The 20,767-nt window shown below is 30.7% G+C and overlaps 1 protein-coding gene across 2 annotated transcripts; it reads right to left on the bottom strand.

The window, feature by feature from the left end:
• Positions 1–6,019: 6,019 nt before the first annotated feature.
• LOC143080949 (mRNA (2'-O-methyladenosine-N(6)-)-methyltransferase-like) lies at positions 6,020–18,948 on the bottom strand. Of its 2 annotated transcripts, none has more exons than XM_076257148.1 (14): positions 18,869–18,948; positions 17,017–17,359; positions 16,374–16,555; positions 15,109–15,263; positions 14,474–14,705; positions 12,404–12,503; positions 11,850–12,012; positions 11,083–11,255; positions 10,617–10,703; positions 9,912–10,096; positions 9,232–9,325; positions 8,909–9,009; positions 8,489–8,563; positions 6,020–8,187 (listed from the first exon to the last, which is right to left on the bottom strand). In XM_076257148.1, coding segments are annotated over exons 1-14 (2,031 nt in total). In that variant the 5' UTR covers positions 18,871–18,948; the 3' UTR covers positions 6,020–8,048. The 2 variants fall into 2 exon arrangements, with proteins under 2 accessions (XP_076113263.1, XP_076113264.1); XM_076257149.1 differs by having other exon boundaries at positions 18,811–18,947.
• Between the last annotated feature and the right edge of the window lie 1,819 nt (positions 18,949–20,767).

Genomic DNA, 20,767 nt, shown 5'->3' with positions numbered 1-20,767 from the left:
TTTAAATTTGCAGTAATGGTAGAGATGGTTTACATTTATAATAACATTATTTTTCTAACAAAAGTTATGCTAAAAAATAGCACATGTAAATGTTTTGTTTTACAATAGACTGGCTATATGTTTACATATGTAAGATATACATAGTTTCTACCACTGCAAGTTTGATTTACCAAACTTTTAAGTTTTAAATTTAAACTATTTTCTGAAAACAGTTAAACTGATTTGTTGTTGTTATAAAAAATCCTATTCCATCCCAAAGTAGCGTATAAGTTTTGTGATAGTAATATTTTATTGATATTGTGTAAAGGTGATGTATGGTAGTGTGAATGGAATAATTGTTTGTATAATAAAAATAATGATTTATTTTTTACATACATTTTAATTGTTTATTTATGTCAATAGAAGTATGATATATGTGTTTATTGTGAGGAATAAATATATTTGTTTATTGTTTATTGTGAGGTATAATTTATATTTGTTTATTGTTTATTGTGATACGTGTATAAGATATTTCGATGAATATGTTTGTTCATTGTAATACGTGTATTAGATATATAACATTGTTGTCTAATTAATAGAGTCTATGTCATACAATAAATAGTTAAACAAAAGTGCACACACTGAAATGTCTTGCCTTCTTTACTAATCATTGATTTTATGTTGATAGTCCTAAATATAAAGCTTTATTACAACTGTCACGTAAACTTAACATTGACCTTGAACCATGAAAATGAGGAAAGGGCAAATGAACCATGCCAGGCAGACATGTACAGCTAACAATTCTTCAATACAACACATATAGTTGACCTAATGCTTAAAGTTTAAGAAAAACATACCAAAACACAAAAACTTAACAGCAATGATCTGTGAAAATTAGGTCAAGGTCAAATAAAACCAGCGCGACTGACATATAGATCATAAAATATTTCCATACACCAAATTTAGTTGACCTATTGCATATAGTATTAGAAAAAAAGACCAAAACTCAAAAACTTGACTTTGACCACGAAACTGAAAATGAGGTCAAGGTTAGATGACACCTGTCAGCTAGACATGTACACCTTACAAGCATTCCATACACCAAATAAAGTAGACCTATTGCATACAGTATAAGAAAAACAGACCAAAACACAAAAACTTAACACTGAGCAACGAACCATGAAAATGAGGTCAAGGTCAAATAAAACCTGTGTGACTGACATGTAGCTCATAAAATATTTCCATACACTAAATACAGTTGACCTATTGCATATAGTATTAGAAAAAAAGCCCAAAACTTAAAAAATTAACTATAACCACTGAACCATAAAAATGAGGTCACGGTCAGATGACACCTGCCAGTTGGACATATTCACCTTACAGTCCTTCCATACATCGAATTTACTAGACCTATTGCTTATAGTATCCAAGATATGGACTTGACCACCAAAACTTAACCTTGTTCACTGATCCATGAAATGAGGTTGAGGTCAAGTGTCTTCCACCTTCAAAAATATAAAGCTTTTAAGAAGTTAGCTAAAGCCGCCGCCGGATCACTATACCTATATTGAGCTTTCTGCGACAAAAGTCGCAGGCTTGACAAAAACCATGTTCACTGTTTTATTTTGTCAAAGAAATCCCATGTCTGTTCAATATAAAACAAGAATAGAATTGGTCAGTACATGTTTACTTCTATATATAGAACAAGTAAACTACAAGGAGTAAAACATGGTTGAACCCATGAATCTCGTATGAAATCTACTGACTAAATACTGATCCAAACAAATCTATCTTTATTTGAAATTGACATTTACTAATGCCAATGTAACTGCATACCAAATATCACTGACTTTTGATAAGTGGTCTAATTCTCAATTTTGACTATCGTTGCTGAAATACAACCATTAAATGTTAGGAAACAAACCAACATCCTTTTAATGAAGAAAATTAAGTATATTTAACTGGATTAGTTCTATTTCTTTACTGAGGACTAAAAAACAAAGATAACACTACAACTAAGGGCCATTAAAACATACATGGTACCCAGGGAAGAGTGACCACAAGATAACACTACAACTAAGGGCCATTAAAACATACATGGTACCCAGGGAAGAGTGACCACAAGATAACACTACAACTAAGGGCCATTAAAACATACATGGTACCCAGGGAAGAGTGACCATAAGATAACACTACAACTAAGGGCCATTAAAACATACATAGTACCCAGGGAAGAGTGACCACAAGATAACACTACAACTAAGGGCCATTAAAACATACATGGTACCCAGGGAAGAGTGACCATAAGATAACACTACAACTAAGGGCCATTAAAACATACATGGTACCCAGGGAAGAGTGACCATAAGATAACACTACAACTAAGGGCCATTAAAACATACATGGTACCCAGGGAAGAGTGACCACAAGATAACACTACAACTAAGGGCCATTAAAACATACATGGTACCCAGGGAAGAGTGACCATAAGATAACACTACAACTAAGGGCCATTAAAACATACATGGTACCCAGGGAAGAGTGACCATAAGATAACACTACAACTAAGGGCCATTAAAACATACATGGTACCCAGGGAAGAGTGACCACAAGATAACACTACAACTAAGGGCCATTAAAACATACATGGTACCCAGGGAAGAGTGACCATAAGATAACACTACAACTAAGGGCCATTAAAAAATACATGGTACCCAGGGAAGAGTGACCACAAGATAACACTACAACTAAGGGCCATTAAAACATACATGGTACCCAGGGAAGAGTGACCATAAGATAACACTACAACTAAGGGCCATTAAAACATACATGGTACCCAGGGAAGAGTGACCACCCATAGAGGTGATTTATGAGTCTTGCATTATTTAAAACCCGTTCAACACAATATAGTGGCAAATTTAAGGTGCCTTCCCTGGGTCCCATATATGTTTTTATGGAACAGCCCCAAGTTTATTAACTACAGAAGAGATATTTATCTCTAAATTTATAAACACCAAAAACAGTCAATACTTTTATCTTGTCAAGAACATGGAGGAGGATCTGCCGACCCTTCTGGGGCACCAGAGATCCCCCACAGATGATTTTGGTGGCGTTAGTGTTCCTCAGTCTAGGTTTTATTGATGTGTTTTGTGTACTATTGTTTGCCTGTTGGTCATTTAAGTTTTTAGCCATGGCGTTGTCTTGTCTTATGAGTTAGCATGCCCCTTTGGTATATTTAACCTCTCTTTTACTAAACCTGAAAGTGGCATAAACAAATCACTTGTGAAGCTGGTTTCCAATCCTTGTATTAGATAAAGTCTTGAAAACATAAGCATATATTTATTGATGTTAATCAGTTAATTTGATGATGTGACATTCATAAACAATTTACAATAACAATATACAGTTTCCTGTAATAAAAATGCATGTTTCTTGACTAACAATTATCTCCCTTTAACAAACAAAGCAATGGGTAAAAAATCAAATATAAAAATTAAGTATGAATGGGACTACATATTAAGCCTGTATAAAAGTCTACAAATTGATTGATTTATTCATTTAATTAGCTGCCAAAATAATATAAATTGGAATTTTTCTCCTTTTGGTTCTTCCTTTTTGAATGGTTTTAAGTTAGAGAAGATAAAAAATACTGATTCCTGAAAATCCTGCTTGAGATAAGATTTACTAAGTTGCATTTATTTTAATTAGCCTGGCAATAGAGCCAGTTATGTGGAAACCAGGCAATGCAATGACATACTGGTACCCATTTTTATTGTCACCTTTGGTTTTTACATAGGATATATATTATATGTTTTATAATGTGTACAGGCTATGACATTACCATGGATTGGAGGCAGCAGGAATCTCATTACAACCAACTAGCGTAATTTGCATAAAATCATTTAGATAATGATGATTATGATGATTATGATGATTATGATGATGAATCAGTGTTTAAACCTATCATGCAGTTAACCCCCCACATTTTAGAATCTTATGAATGTTATATTACAGATGTCTTCCCAAAATATCAAGGATTAAAAAGTAGGAGTAAACCAGTCATCTCCATCAACTGGTACAAATCCAAGGGTCATAATGAAATCAAAATAAAAGTTGACCAACAAGAACAAAACTAATACAATATCTGCAATTACTTAATACACAAATTTAAAATGAAGATTTAAAGATGTCAAGTGATGTTCAAGAGATGATGATTAACACAAACACAGGCTGATCAATGACGACAATTGTGTTAAAGTGTGCACTTTTCAGTAAAATTATAATATTTTAATCTATTCAAGATATAGATATATTTTTTTTACTAATAAACAGAGCTTTTTTTGTAGTCCACTTAAAACAACCTTCAAATGAAATATTTAAAGTGTATCATGATAAAAATAACTTGGTAGTTTTTATACATAACTTAAAAAGAATGTTTGTTTCATGGATTTAAGGAGGTAGATCTAGGTTAAGGGAAATAACTCTTAAAATCATCAGTACGTTTGTGTCAACCATTTTCAAAAATATATTCTAAGCTTCTAGATTACATAGATTATTTTCAATCTGTTTCAGCTAAATGCTTAAAATACATTGATGAACTTGACTTTTATAAACGCTTAACTGATTTAAAGAGTTATCTCCCTGAACCAAGGTCTACCCCCTTAATAACACAATATTGCAATAATTCTCTTTCACATTGGTCAAAAGAAAATAATGAAAAAAAGTCTGTTATAACTCTGAAAGTAATTTACTTCAATATCAAATATAGAGCTTGCTACAATAATTTGAGAAGAAATCCTTGAAAAATATGGGCAAATTCCTTTAATTTAGACAACAAACGTTAATTGATTATCTATTTACCACAAACTTGAATGTTCAGGTAGTACAAATTTTGTATATGCTGGTATGGAGACTGGCAAAATGATAAAACAAATATCCACCACATAAAATAATTTTTCTTTTTCAAGGGGTGTTACTCCTGAACAACACCAGTACCAGATTATAGACAGAAATTGTTATTGATGAACTACTAAAATTACAAATCAAACCACAAAAATTAATGTACTAGGATTTGTTTCAAAAGACAGAGATATCTGCAACATTATGCCCTTATCATAATCCTCATGCATTCTTCATAATGATTATTTATATTAGTAAAATATGCTGAACTTGCCATTTAAGAATTATTATTTATGATCAATCATTCATATAAAAACAGTTAAGATATTTGTAAGCAACTAACAGTATGACAAGGAGAATTATAATTATGGATTTTTGTAATTTCAATGATTGTTAAAACACAATTGCACTATTTAAAACATATATATCTTTGTTGATCTATATACACTTTTCATTTACATATAATATATTATCTATGTACAATTTAAATATTAAACATTATCATTCCTATTTTCATGTGTATGAACAATATTTACAATGGAGTAAAAAATCTAAAATAATCAAATCTACATTTATAAAAAAGATCCCTCTCTATAAAATTGTTAACAGGTCATATACTATTTCACTTATAATCAACAAACTGAGATCAAGTAACAGTGAGATTAATACTCTAAAATCTGAGGTCAAATAAAAACTAATAATAGATCCCTGTTTGTTCCCAACAACTTCTCCCTACAGGCATACTATTTTAGTACAAACATATTGAATCAAGATATACTGAAAGAATCATGGAACATAAGTTAAGAAATTTCTAATGATCAGCTGTTGAAGACGGTGTATTGACCATTGAAGTTTTTTTTTAAATTTAATGTTATTGAGTTATCATAAAAATCCTTAGAGTAATCCATTATTAACAAATAATGTAATATTTTTCAACAGAAAATTGCATTTAAAAAAAAATTTAAACTTAAGAAACAGCATCACCCCCCCCCCCCCCCCCCAAAAAAAAAAACCCAACAACATTTTAATTATAATATTGACCTAACCAATGATGCAAACCTAAGGTCCTAAGGTCAGGATACAGAGTCCCCAACCTATAAAACATTACAATAGTTAGTTATAAAGCAGTACACTGAATATATACATGTCATGGTTTTATTAAGTTGTTCAGCTAGAAAAAAACAATGTTTTATTGATAAATTTTAAATCTACCTGATATTTCTGGTTTTATTTTCAAATGATAAGTAGATGGTGGAGTTTTTTGTTTATGTTCCCACAAAAAAAGTACAATTTTATATTTGCTGATAACAACAGAATGATAAATGTCTAATTTGTATGTAAATGTTTCATAATTCTAGATATTAATGAAAGGAGTCTGACGAAAGATTTTGGACACTTTTTAAACATTATTCAATTAGTTAATGTACAAGATTTTAACTGATTTAGTCATTAAAAACGCTCCGATTCAAACTTAAATATGAAAAATCTATCAAATATGCCAAAAAATGTCACTTTTTAGATGGTTTTTGCCAAAAATGAAAGTGGCCGCATTCGTGTTCATCCTTAACCTTTATATATGTTATGTATTATCATCAAATACAACTTACATTTCAATAATATGAATGAACACAAATGTGGCCACTTTCATTTCAGACGGAAACCGTCTAAAATTAAACTAAAATGCTAAAATTGTGAAGATTTCAGTAATTTAGCACTTAATGATGCTAGTACACAATATATGTGCATTGTAATGTCAAAAACAGCCCATGTTTATGTAACAGAAGCAGTCTACTTTCCAAAAGTTTACATTTTAACAATTTTGTAAAACTGCTATATTTTGGGGCCAAAAAGGGGTCTTACTGAACCTACTCCTTTTAATAATCAGCTGAATGTAAAAGTCACTTATTCAACTTTTTATAAAAATCTTATCTAAAATAATGTTTGCTTCTTTGAAATAACCCAAGTCATTCAACAAACAGTGTATTTTATGTTATATCAAATTAAAAATTCCTTTACTTGATTTTGTAAATATATCTTATAAACAAACACAACCTTAACTTCAAAACAGTGCAGAAACAATCAATATCTCTAATTTCAAAATGCAACCAAAACATAAGGTACATTTTGAATGAAATTGAATTTAACCAAAACATAAGGTAAATTTTGTACGAAATTGAATTCAACCAAAACATAAGATAAATTTTGTACAAATTGAATAATCACTGTTAATTCTCTTGATGAAGATTACCTTACTATATAGTATGGTATTGTGTTTGTTCAACTAGTGAAATATTTTCAAGAAGTGTTCAAAATTTGTTATGACTCATTAAAAACCTTGTATTTTTTTGCATTTAAAATTTTAGTTTTCTCTATATTTCTATATAAAATACATATGAAAGCAATATTTTGATAAGAAATTACATTGGAAACTCCATGAAGAGTGCATAGAGAAAAAAAAAACATTTCTGATTTTTACAACATCCATAATTTCATACTGACAAAAAAGCAGTTCACATGATGAAATTTGAAATACTTATTGCAATCATTTGCAGGAATTCCTCTGATTAAATGAATGGATTTTTTACACCTATAACTGATTCATTGAGTTTTGATATAATTATACAGAACATAAAGAATTAACAGTCAACATTTAATCTCAATCTCAGAAAGAGGCCATCTGATCTTGAATCAAAAAACAAAACAATGAATATCCTTCTATAAGTTACTGTAAACCAACTTATTTTTCACGGATACTGTATTTCACATTCATAACTCCTTTCATGCCAATTTCACCACAATTTAATTTCGCGATTTTCAAATTTACTTGATGTAATTCAATAAGGAAAGATCCAAGTTTTACAAGTTTGGGACGATTTAAATTCGCATTATATTTCTACTCGCCAATGTCGGGGAAATAGATCGCTCGCGAAAATTAGTTGGTTTACAGTATTACACAAAATCTGAACGTAACTCTGGTTTTGTTATATCTTCATAATTAAAATGAAGTCCACAATAACAACTGTACGTTTGTACTTTAACAACAAGTAAACATTTTAACACAACAAACATTTTATCCATTAAGTATTTGTTCTCTATAACAAGCACCGACTCAATAAATAAATACAAATTTCCACATTTAGCTGCCATTTATAATAGTACGCCACTCTTTGTCATACTGTGTCTTTAGGTTTTGATGCTAATAATAGTTCTTTCAATCTCTCTGGCGTTGGCCCCCATCGTGCAAAACCAGCATCATTTTGTAAAAATATAACTAATGTTCCGTGAGCTGATTTCATATTCACTTCCTCTCTAAATTAAAAAACAAATATCATAGTGAGTTAATTTTTAATAAATTCACTAAAAGAACAGAGTTCCAATGTCCCTTGCATAGCACTTTTTTTTATCCAACTATAAAAAAAAGTTTTGTTCTTCTTTCAAATTTTGAGATCAAATGCAATGCACTTTCTGATATAATAAATATTTACAACCTTAATAACTCTTTTAAAAATATTTAATAAGCACTGACTAAATATTATGAGGACATCAACATTTCCATTAAGAAATCCAATTTCATAAGTTTGTTAGTTTTTGACCACCATCATCTACTTACTTCGGACAGAAATGTTGAAATCCTTGTCTGTACTCATGGTCATATGCAGGTAAAGTGACTTGTTTTCTTTTAAATCTACAAATTAACAAGTTTCTCAATATATAAAGTAATTAGTCATAATTGTGATTTGGCATGTATACTATAAATGGTTCATATTATTATGATTATGAATAAAGTTTCCAGTACATCATCATGTATTCACAACTTCATTGTAAACTATCCCAGCAAAACCCTCACAACCTTATACAAAATGACTAAGCAGCTGCGGTATTATGGTAGGGGGCGAGGACATATACATATGAAAATGTGCATCTTGTGTGTTCTCATTTTGTTGTATTACCATGATAACAGTCTAATTGATACATATAACCTACATGTTTATTTCTATATAAATATTTATATACATGTTTAAATGAATACCTGCTGGATTCCAGTCTGATGAGAGCTTCTATAGGAGGATCTCTCCATTCTGGTATAAATACAATGAATGATAATGGCTCATGTGATTCCGTTAATAAATTCTGAAACAAACAGACAATGTATTAAAATTCAACACACATAATACAATACGTTTGAACTTTAAAATTTTCATTTTTACCAGGTTTTTTTTATTAGGGGATACTATTTTCAAATGTTGATAAAAAAAATTAGCAGAAAGATAAAAAAAAGTTCTTTTTCCATCAAATAGTTCTGGTTTAAAATTAAGTACATGTTCTTTGGATAATCTAACGGTCAGTACAAACCTCAAAGTGGTCAACCATAGACTCCATCAATTCCTCACAGAATGGAGGATTGGCTTCAAACGATCCACTCAAAGGATGGAAATCTAATACTGGTCTGAAATGGAATAAAATAATAAATATATTTGTAGCTGTTATTTTGGAACAGATTCTTTTGAAAGAGTTAGAAGATTGAAGGTTACTTTTAATCACTGAAGATTTTTTGATAATCAATTACATTTCTTCTTAAGGTGACAAATCCATATCCCAAATATTGTAAGTATACTTAAATAATTGTCATTCAAGTGGGAGGTTTAGCTAGAAAAAAAACCCAGATTATCCACCATTTTCTTCCAAAATGCTTAATTCAACAGTTTGTTTTCTTCACTTGTTCCATTTGGTTGATAACATTTCATTTTGACAGTTTTTATGGACTTCCCCTTTTTGAATATACATTTTTTGTACTTTGGAGTTCAGTTTTTTTGTTAATATTTTTTTTGCTGTAACAAACTAACTTTCTTATTGTGTTTAAGTCTTTTAAGTAATGCATTAGTCATGGTTGTATGTTACATGTCATCCTATGGTGATATGCTACAAAACCCAATGTGTACCTTAAATATAATTTTTGGTCTCAGTGTACCTTGATCCTTATCTGCCTCAAAAAACATTTTTATTTCAGACATATACACATATATAAATATTACCCTCTAGATCCAAAATAACCATCTGTGTCTGTGAATGCTGAACAATATTGCTTAAAATAAGAGTTCAAAGGTGAAGCAAAACATTCAAATGTCACTCCAAAGATGCGATGTAAACATTCTAATATCTGTATTGACAAAGCTCCCTGTAATCCAAACCCTTCTGAAGCCTGGATACCAAATAATGTCTGGAAAACAAAATTCTTAAATCAATAAATGACAAAAATAGATTTTATTTCTTCTTTACGTTGAAATAAAAAGATGTTAGGATAGGAAGGAATTTAAATTCTCCACATACCCCAAATTCAATATCACAAATATACTTTTTTGGATTAATTTTGTACCCATCAAATGAACTAAAATCATACATGTCCTACAATCAGAAATCAAAATAAACTTCTCAACTTTCTTTAAACTACTATTTCAAAACCATTTTTAAATCATTAGTGGTAAGGGTTTTTTTTGTGTATCATTAAAAAAATGTTTGTTCCTAGAATTGTATGATTTATTGTTGTGTTAACTAGTGTTATTTTCAAAATAAACTTGGGAGCAGATTTATAAATGTATAAAGTTCTTTTTTGTCATTTGAACTTTAAGGATCTTCACTTTTAGAATTTATAAAGCATCATACTCAGTCTATACAGATAAATATCTAGAACACCACAAAGAATGATATTGCATTTAATGAAAATGACTATAGTTACTTACATGATATCTTCGCAGTAAACACCATACTCTTGCTAAGTAATGGTCAAACCGAGGGTCATCTCGAGCATGTATTTTATACAACTGCTCCTAAAAATATATTTTATTAATATATATCAAACAAATGTTTAAAAGATATAGTAAAAAGTATGAAAACAATAATTTTTCAAGGTCTTTTACAATATCATCAAAATTAATGTAAGCACAATCATGCTTGTTTCTAAATTTATTTTATTATGTTAATGATGTCAATTTACAAAAAAAAGAATCTTTTTATGCAATGTCAGTGCTAGTCATAATTGATTGCAACATATCATAAGTGATACTTGTTTTATCTAAAACATATATATATTCCTTTTAATCCTTTATCCAGTCAGGTAGAAGTAAGACACTTTTCATTCCACTGTCTTTTATATAAATTTATTACAATTTATCCTGGGAATTTAATAAGCAATATAAATGAACTAACCAGTTTAAAGAAATGTGGACTGTTAATCCGCAGACTTTCGCCTTTGAACTTCAATGTATGGACTTCATTTTCATTTGTCATTTCAATAATTGGTAATCTGGGCACTGGTACAATCATCTGAACAGGGTAACATAATACTTTTCTTTTAGGCGGAACTGGTGCCTTCGGAATTTCTGAAAGATATAAACATCATAACCTCATTAAACCATTTAAGATCAGTTTTTTTTCAATAATTTTCTGTGAAGGAGCAAGAATGAAGCAACATTTTTTGAAGTTTTAAATTAGAATTCTTTTTTAATGACCAGAAATCAGCTATATAATTATAGATTATTGTTAATCTAAACTGATATGATTATTAACTGTACTAAGGCCGTACAGTGACCTGTATTTGGTCATTTCTGTATAATTTGATCCTTTTGTGTAGAGTAGTCTCATAGGCAATCATATCACATCTTCTTTTTTATAGCCTCACAATGTGTTGGTCCTTGATAAAGGTCTTTATTTGAGAACCCTATTCATCTGGAGAGTTTGGGTGCTTGTGTACCAATGTGTGGTCTGTTGTACTGTGCTGATGATCCCTTTTTATGCATTATTCTTAATCTCAAAACATACAAAACCAGTGACAACATCTGAACAAACTCAATTCACATCAAACTGGTGATGATTTCTTAATAAACATCTTAATGCTCTTTATGAAAGGAAATTCTTATTCTTCCTTTCACACTATGTATACAGTAGCAGTCAAAATTGTGTCTTAAAATACCCACCTTGGATATTGTTTTCATTCATAATTTGCCAATGTCTTTCATGAAGTTTTTTCACTGTTTCCAAACACATGTTATAAACTTTAGTACAGATTCCCTCAACAGAACTCTTTGCCGTCTCTGTTAAATGTGGCTGACATTGTCTTTTTAGATGAGCTAATCTTTCCTAAATAAAAAAATATTTTGTATAAATAATGTTTACATGGGATTAAGAGATAACTGTAATGTGTTCTAAGCTGGGGCTATGTAACAGATATAGGTAGATAGATATTTGCGAAAGAAATGAAATATCATTTTAAATTTACTTGCCTCAATTATAATATTATAATACTGTAACTATTGTCCAACATTTACAGCTGTGATTCACTGTAACTAAGTAAGCTTGACTTCAATATATTTTGACAATTCCCTGTAAATCTTTATTCTAAATTCTACACATGTTTTCAAGATATTAAAGCAATAAAAATTTCCGATATCCAATGCCAAACTGAATTAAAAAAAAATCATAAATTATAAATACTGAACAAGCATATCTTAGAAACAAAAACCTTGCTTACCAAATAATCATCATAAGCAGCGCCCCCTGGTCTTCTTAACCAGGAAAATGTTTCTTCTACATTCCATTTAACGATCTTTCTACTGTCGGGTGTTGCACTCCTGTAAAGGTCAATATAATGGTATAACAGTTTCAAATATAGGCAACAAACAAATAACACTTAAAGCACTTAACAATACTGTTATGTCAGAAATTATTGACAGGTTTTTATTATGGAGACTGGGTGAGTAACGCAGTTAACCATTTTTAATTTAAAAGACCCTTTAAAAAAAATTCTATGATGAACACTGAATGTTGTCTCATCTTTTTATCTTTATACTGAAGAGAACACATGAGAGATTTCTAGGGCCTTTTATAGTTGACTATGCAGTATGGGTTTTACTCATTGTTAAAAGATGTGCAGTGACCTATAGTTGTTAATTTCTGTGTCATTTGGTCTCTTGTGGAGAGTTGTCTCATTGGCAATCATAACATTATTTTTAAAATTATACATTAAAAAAATATTTTAAAATCACTATTTCAGTTGTCTCATGTCATAAATATCAATACAGGTGATAGAAATATTAATATTGTTTAAAACCAGGTATAAAAATGTAACCTAAAACATATGATGCCATTAATGTTTTTGAAGGGGCAAATTGTTTTAAATTTTGGCGCTTTGCTTCAACAAACTGTTGTAGATTGTTTTTTATTAATATCGTTGAAAAGCAAACTTCCAAATCAACAATTACTTTACAGAAAAAAACCAATATAAACCTGTTACATTACATATACAGATACAGCTGTTGATCACCTATTGATATCTTCTTTGTCACAGATTTTACAGATAAAGGATCATTTAATTGACAAATTAACCTTAAAGTCTAAACATTCCTACTTTCTGACACATACTGTGGTTTTCAAATTAGGGCTTTTCCAGAATTTATTGTATGGGGGGGGGGGGGGGGGGGGGGGGAGGAGGCACTTTTATTAAAATTTGATGGGTGGTGGTTATTTAAGAAAGATTGCTTGAACATTTAAATGAAATATCCAATTTAAAATGTATGCATGGTTGGATCAAATATAAAGTGCCTTTATTACCCCCATACATTTATTTTTGTAACAGCCCTTTAATATCCTAATTACATTTTCATAAAAGAACAGAGTTACCTGGTTGCACATATTTTATCAATCCTAAGTACAAGGACAATAACTCAAAAGAGCAGCATTTTTTTTAAATATCTTTGATAAATGAAGGCCTCAGAGCAAATGCAATGTGATTTCCATTATAATAATATTTCCAAGGGCATAACTCCTAAAAAACACTTTATCACAAATCATTTTCAAAAGTTTCAAAGACATTGCTGATAAAAACCTATGATATATGTTTCATAAATTTTGGCAAGAATTATACATATGAGAATGCTGACAACGCAATTTTCCGTATTGCTAATATAAACATTGCTAATATAAACCTATGATTTAAGTTCATAAAATTCTGTTAAGATCTGTACCTTAGGGTACTTACAATGCAATATTCAATATATATAAGGTTTCCAAGGGACATAACTCTTTTTAAATGCTCTGCACGGGTTTTAGAACTTGTTCAAGACATTGCTTATATAAACCTAATATATATGTTTTCTAAAAATCTGACAAGAATTGAAGGAGTGAGAGTGTTAAGAAGACCGGACAAATGGTGGCCCAGTGTTTCTATGTCCCCTTCAACCTGTTGAGGAGGAGACAAAAAATAGTTTAAGTGATATGTATTGCAAGAAAAAAAATAACTGCTGTTTAATTTAAATGGTACCAAGGATAGGCACTTGAAAAATCGGAAACCATCTATAAAGACAATCATAGAATCGTTCTTTCACTTTCACTATACAAAAGCACCTACACTAATATTCCAACGTGCCTTCCCTTGACCATATATAAACATAAAAGCCAGCCTGTACCAAAAATATTTTAACAAACTAGCCTGAAGAGCTTCTTTTATTTTCTCTAAACAAATAGTACTCTTACACAAGCCTAAACCTATTTTTACTCGTAGTCAGACATATTGATAGTGACATAATATCTGCAGGGATTTTACCTTGTTTCAATCATTTTCTTTGCAGCTTCGGCATATTTGAACAATTGTCGTCTTACATCCCCAGAGAACTTTGGTTTGACCAGTTTGACTGGAATATCGTTCATTATTTCTCTGTACATGGATTGTGACACCTCAGGCATACAGTTAGACGGTAGCATGGGATCTGTTCCTTTATCTATTACTTTCCTCTCCAACAACCATCTGTTGAATGACTCATGTGGAGCATCAATACCTATAATAATTATTATAAATCAATACCTAAATAATAGTTACAAACCAATTCCTAAGTAATGATAGTAGACCAAGTGTTTTTAATCCTTTCAATGTTAGGTTAATTCACATATTTACTTTCAGCAAAAGATCTACTTAATAATGTCATCTTTCTGGGGTGTTTTTATTTCATCTATACAAAGCTAAATACTTATGATATGTAATACCACTTGTTTCAATTTAATGTAATTTCTCACAACCATTTTTTGTTAAATAAAAATACCAATTATCTCCCCCTTTTTTTTTAGTCAGAGTCAGAGCTTTGAAAATACAATGTATAGAAGAAAAACAATCTTTGTCAAATGATTGTCCAGTTTTTTTATAAAGAACTGTTGTATAAGTGACAAAATAACAAATGGACGCACCTTCTCTGGAATGGCACAATTCTTGGTAATGTTGCCTCAGTTTGGCTGTTAGCTGGGCTCGTAGAGATTCCATTTCTGGATGTGGTGGCGGCAGAATGCATGGGCTTCTTTCATATATAACTGCATTTGTAGGAATTTCAAAGTTCCAAAATGGACTGAAAGAGGAACATTTCTCATTTAAAACTGATATGACAAAAATTGGATTTCTATTTTAATTTTTTATTAAAGAATTCCCTCATTTCAATCGATCAATGTAATTTCTGAATTTCATAGTTCTTTTGTCAAATTCTAAATAAAGTAACAGCAATGCAAGCAAGTCATGAATGACCTCTTTTATAAGAAAAGGAAAAAATTCTAAACACACAACATTTATATGATCTTTAGGATGAACTAATTGCGAATAACAATACAGTTTCTACACATCCCTCAAATTTTATTATTATTGTTGTAAATTGTAAAGCAATGTTTTCTATAAAGAGTTATCCTTCGTTCCATATATACAATGTAGGCAACTGACTCTCCTCATAAAAAAAATAAAAATACAATTGTGTCTGTATTTTTATCTGTATTTCATTTTTCATTTACATGTTGTACTGCTAAATCAATCATCATTAATCAGAACGATAGTTGTATGTGTGAGTGTATGCGAGTGGGAGAGAAAGGCTTTTTATTTTTACTTTATGTGATTACATGCTTGTTATGAGCCCTATGATTAGGAAATAAATATATCTTTATCTTTATCTTATCTATAAACCTGTTTGGTCTGTACAAAGATTTGTGTCTCATGTGTAAAAACTGAGTGACAGTTTTATTTCAGTTTAATCAAACTCACTGTTTTACATTGTTCCAAATCACTATTTGTAAAACTTATTTTTCAATTGTATACATTATCCTGAACCCAGTCTTCACGCTGAGTGGCAGCCCAGGCAGCCCAGGCTTGTAAAATTGCTCTCTGGCCTGTAAAAATCATATCTACAGGCCAACAGAATCTAACTAAAAATTTTCAAAAATTGAGCTCCGGGCCTGTAGATTTAAAAGTTCGTTGTGAAGACTGTGAACCTTCTCTCTTAAAAATGTGACAGGGGGTGTCTATTCATTGTTTAGAGAAAACTTTAGAAAGAATTCTTAAAATTGTGACCTGTAGGGAAAAACTCATGGAATACATAAACAACTTCTACTGAATGTATAGTCAACCAATTTAGAATTTTTTTAACACAAAATGTTTAATTTCTTCCTGTAAATAAATAATTTTTTCTAATATTTACCTGTAAGTAAATGGCTTTTTAGGTGAACTGTCACCAACATCCCCACTTACTCGTCTTTTCTCTCCCACATGTGGCGGAGGAATGTCTGTGCTGGGGCGACACAAACGTGTATCTGTACTGCTGGGGACAGGGGCAGGATGATCTCCTCCAATCCCTAAAGGATCTGTCAGTAAATTAGGTGACTGAAAAAGTATTCTAAAATTTACACATGTGACAAAATTTATATTTTTGTAACATGTTTTCAATATGCCTTCATCTTTAAACTCCCATTGAGAGACTCTTACTTTGCCAAAATAGATTTATTTACGTGGCATATTTTTGCCATCATTTCTTCAAATTCAGTGGCCTAAACAAACAACCAGATATACAAGTGCCATCTTATTTTTAAATTATGTCTTTTGGCAATTCTTGGCTATCAGCAGTATTGGGTAGAATTTATGGTCTTCCATGTTAAAGGAAAACAATCTGGTCATCAAACCTTAAGATGAATATAAGCACTATTCAAAATATCAATTTACAAAACACTGAACTTCATTTTTACATTAAAAATCTTACGACTAAAAGAGATTGTAAGAATATTAGATTGCTCATGACTTACACAGTAATCGAAGGTCAGTTAAAAATTTGCTAACAAGAGACTTACTCCATGACCAGATTTCAACTGAGGCATTTCCCATAATGATTCATTGGTTAATTTATTGAAGAAGTAAGGCTGCTGTTCTCTCTTACTCCAAAATCTCCTCCATCCAGCTTGTAGTAATTCTACAGGTAAATCGTGTACAGGGTCAGGTGACAGGGGTCCAGGAGATATCGGCAGTGAATCTTGTCGTTCAACTGGTTGATGATTGGTCACATTTATATGGAGAGGGTTCTTCTCCAAATGTTCAGCTACATTTTCTTCTTTATCTATGGTCTTTGTTTCATGATTATCTCCTTTCCCACCATTTTCTGTGATGGGTTTTTCTTGTATATCCATTTGCGTGCACCTTTGAAAAATAAAATAGATTATAAATGTACATCAAGTCATCAGAGTCTTAACTTTTTTAAATTATGCAAATGCAAAAAACTCAAATATATTGAATTATTTTGTCATTTGGGCAACATTTCAGTAAGTTCCTTGCCTTGTTACATACTTTGTACCTTGAATGAATTGAGCATAGGGGGATTCAAAATGTAAATAACTAATTAACTTGAGTAATTTTGGTGCCAAACAATGTATAAAGGAAAAAATAGAACTTGCAATACATGTTTTATTTATTAATTAGATGCTTAATTGTGTGAACGTGAAGAAAATCAAAGTTTCTTTAACATTAAGGATAGCTTATTTGTTGACCAATTTGATGATTGCCTAAGAAGGGTGTTTTGATGTAGAACCCAATTTATAAGGGTAAATATATAATAAGAAAAAATTAAATACCAAAACTAAGACATTACACATATGCTTAATTGCTGGTTGCTCAAAATTCAATGGCAAATATATCATGCACATGCAGGACAACATATTGGTGATGGAACAACCCTGTTCATTTGGTATCATTATATCTTCATATATATATCCTGACAAATGAGTAATATGAACATTATAAAGCTAGAACATACAACCTTTGTATATTTATATTACTAGAAATTTCATTGTTTGAAATGTGCATAATAATATGCTATGTAGTATTGTTTAATTGCTGCATCATTACTATTTGTATAGGCTGTTGCCAATTATTGTAATTGAACTTGTGCCAATATAAATTTGTATATTTGAATTTGCAATCCAGACCATAAGTCATCACTTTTGTTTACATGTTAATTTAGTATAATAGGAAATAATCATTTAAAACTATGAGATCGGGGTTGATTTAGCACTATTGAGGATTACTATCTTGCTGTATAGGTTCTCTTTATATTTCTAATACATACGACAAACATTTGAATAAACTTTTGAAAAAAGTTTATATGAATATCTACATGTGACAAAGAGAAATGAGGAAAAAAAAACTATTAAATTTGAACTAATATATTCTGCATAAAATTACTTTTAAAGGAAATAAGATTAATCCCACATTGAAAATATGGCATAATGGACCAAAACTTAAAAAAAAAAAAAAAAAAGACGTAAATTTGATATCATGTCAAGCATTAATCACCTTATTCATCCAGCTTTATAGAAAAGAACCCAAAAACAATTAGCTTTGAAATTCACAAATATAGTCCCTATATTTCAATAAATAGGCCACACAATCAAACTTTGTTGTGTGCATTACTTTATTAAGAGAATTGTAAGATGATAGCAATAATCAACATTAATCCAGAAAGCAAAAAGTCAATAGATTGCCAAATTTTGCTATCATTGTATCAAGCTGGAGACAGTATAATAGAATCGGCACAAGTCAGACAAGTTGTTTAGTTAAAATTTTCACGATTCAGCAAAGCATCAACAATGTACCTTCTACTATAGTAGTATTTAAACTATGGAGATTATTTTGCAATAAAAATTAAACTACATTTTCTGTTAACTTTCGCAATCAAGCAAAATGTACATCAGAAAATTTTGACAATGCTCCTGACGCTATCGCCATTTGTGATAACTGACAAGGGTTATTGCAAATTTAAAATCATTTGAAAAAACGAAACCATGAAAATTATTATTCATTCATTTTTTTTCTTCAATATCTTGCCATAAAAATTATAACTAATACATTTTTTGAAAATAAACAAAAAATCAATATATCAGTTTCATTGTTACACATTTTAAATGTAATTATATTGTATTATTCGTTTTTTTAATCAGAGATCTAAATATGTGCTAATTTGCATAATTTATGTGGAAGCGTAGAAAGTTCCCGGATATGTACACAAAAAATGATACCACGTGTGCTAAGTCCTACATGTGACTTGTGGGCGGGTAACCGGCTGGAGGACGCTGAAGGGTGTACACGCTTTCCAGCTAAAAAGGCATACCACAAAAGCCATTTCTAAATAAATTTAAAAAGAAAATATTTATGAAACATGGTGTGAACACATGTGTGCGATAGAAAGAGTACCAGTTATAAGCATTGAGATCAAGTTAAGGAAAAGGAAAATCGACCCCCCCCTTTTCGTTGGAAAAATTTGGTTGCTTATATAGGGAATCACTGAAGCATGACTGGAGTGGGCCCCCCTTAGGTCAGTCAGCGGCCCCCCTAATGAAAAGTTCTGGATCCGCCACTGAATAACAAGACAAACAATATTAAGAAATATTGACTAGTACACATAAACATTCACATTACGGACATATTTTAATTGTATTAAAGTCAGATCAAGGAATTGTATATTTAAATATACAATTACTTGGTCAGATCCGAAATAAGCATAAGAAAAAATTTTCATTTATAAAAACCAAGCTCAAACAAGTAAAGCGCTAAACAAGATAATAATTAAGCACATACGCATGCAAAGCAGACAAAATAAATAAGCAAAAGTAGACTATATAAGTACTCAAATGTCAAAACTAAATTGAAGCTCAAACAGTGCATCAATTTGAAAGTAAATTAAAAAATCCAAATAATCGGGAAATTGCATTATACAAATTTTTGCAAGCAATGCATGTCACTGTCAGTACCGGTTTACGTACGCTTAATTATGTTTTTTTTATTTTTTATTTTTGATAAGGGGTGAGGAAATATATCGACCGTGTAGGGGGTATTGTAATAACACAAACACTGATATAGAACCACATGCAGTGACTCTGTTTAACATGTTTAATAGCAAATAAAACAAATTTGAATCCTTTTTTTTTTATGGTATTTCCTGTATTACTTTGTTAATGTATTTGAAGTTGGCACAATTTTTTTTCTAGCAATTTGCAGTTTACTATCCATTTCCGTATACTGAAAGGTTTTCTGTGCACTTGTTATTTCCGACTTGTTACTCAGTTTATACTTTTGATAACTAATTATACACATGTACAATGCTGATTTCATTCATGAATTAACGGCTTCGCGGGAAGAAAGAAAAACGTAAGCAGTATCCTTTAACGTCTTTAACATCACTTTCCGCTGTATGCATGATTTTCCCTCGCTAAACAATGATAATTCAAAAATTGATAAAATTGAAAATGGAAATGGGGAATGTGTCAAAGAGACAACAACCCGACCAAATAAAAAACAACAGCAGAGGGTCACCAACAGGTCTTCAATGTAGCGAGAAATTCCCGCACCCGGAGGCGTCCTTCAGCTGGCCCCTAAACAAATATATACTAGTCCAGTGATAATGAACGCCATACTAATTTTACTGTATTGAAAGCATCTATCCCATATGCATGATCTTCCTTCGCTAAATAATTCAAAAATTGATAACCGTTGTATTGAAAGCATTTATCCCATCATATTTGAGATCATGACTAGGATACAACAGATAAAGTC

The sequence above is a fragment of the Mytilus galloprovincialis genome, chromosome 6 (assembly GCF_965363235.1).
Source record: "Mytilus galloprovincialis chromosome 6, xbMytGall1.hap1.1, whole genome shotgun sequence".
Taxonomy (NCBI): Eukaryota; Metazoa; Mollusca; class Bivalvia; order Mytilida; family Mytilidae; genus Mytilus; species Mytilus galloprovincialis.
The sequence above is the reverse complement of the archived record's forward strand: the minus strand, read 5'-3'. Positions and strand labels throughout refer to the sequence as shown.

Excerpts from the sequence above, each read along its gene's own strand:
- LOC143080949 (XM_076257148.1), bottom strand. Across the intron at positions 14,706-15,108 it reads ATTGTGCCATTCCAGAGAAG|GTATTGATGCTCCACATGAG; the intron begins GTGCGTCCATTT and ends TAATTATTATAG. Across the intron at positions 9,010-9,231 it reads CTATGGTTGACCACTTTGAG|AATTTATTAACGGAATCACA; the intron begins GTTTGTACTGAC and ends TGTTTGTTTCAG.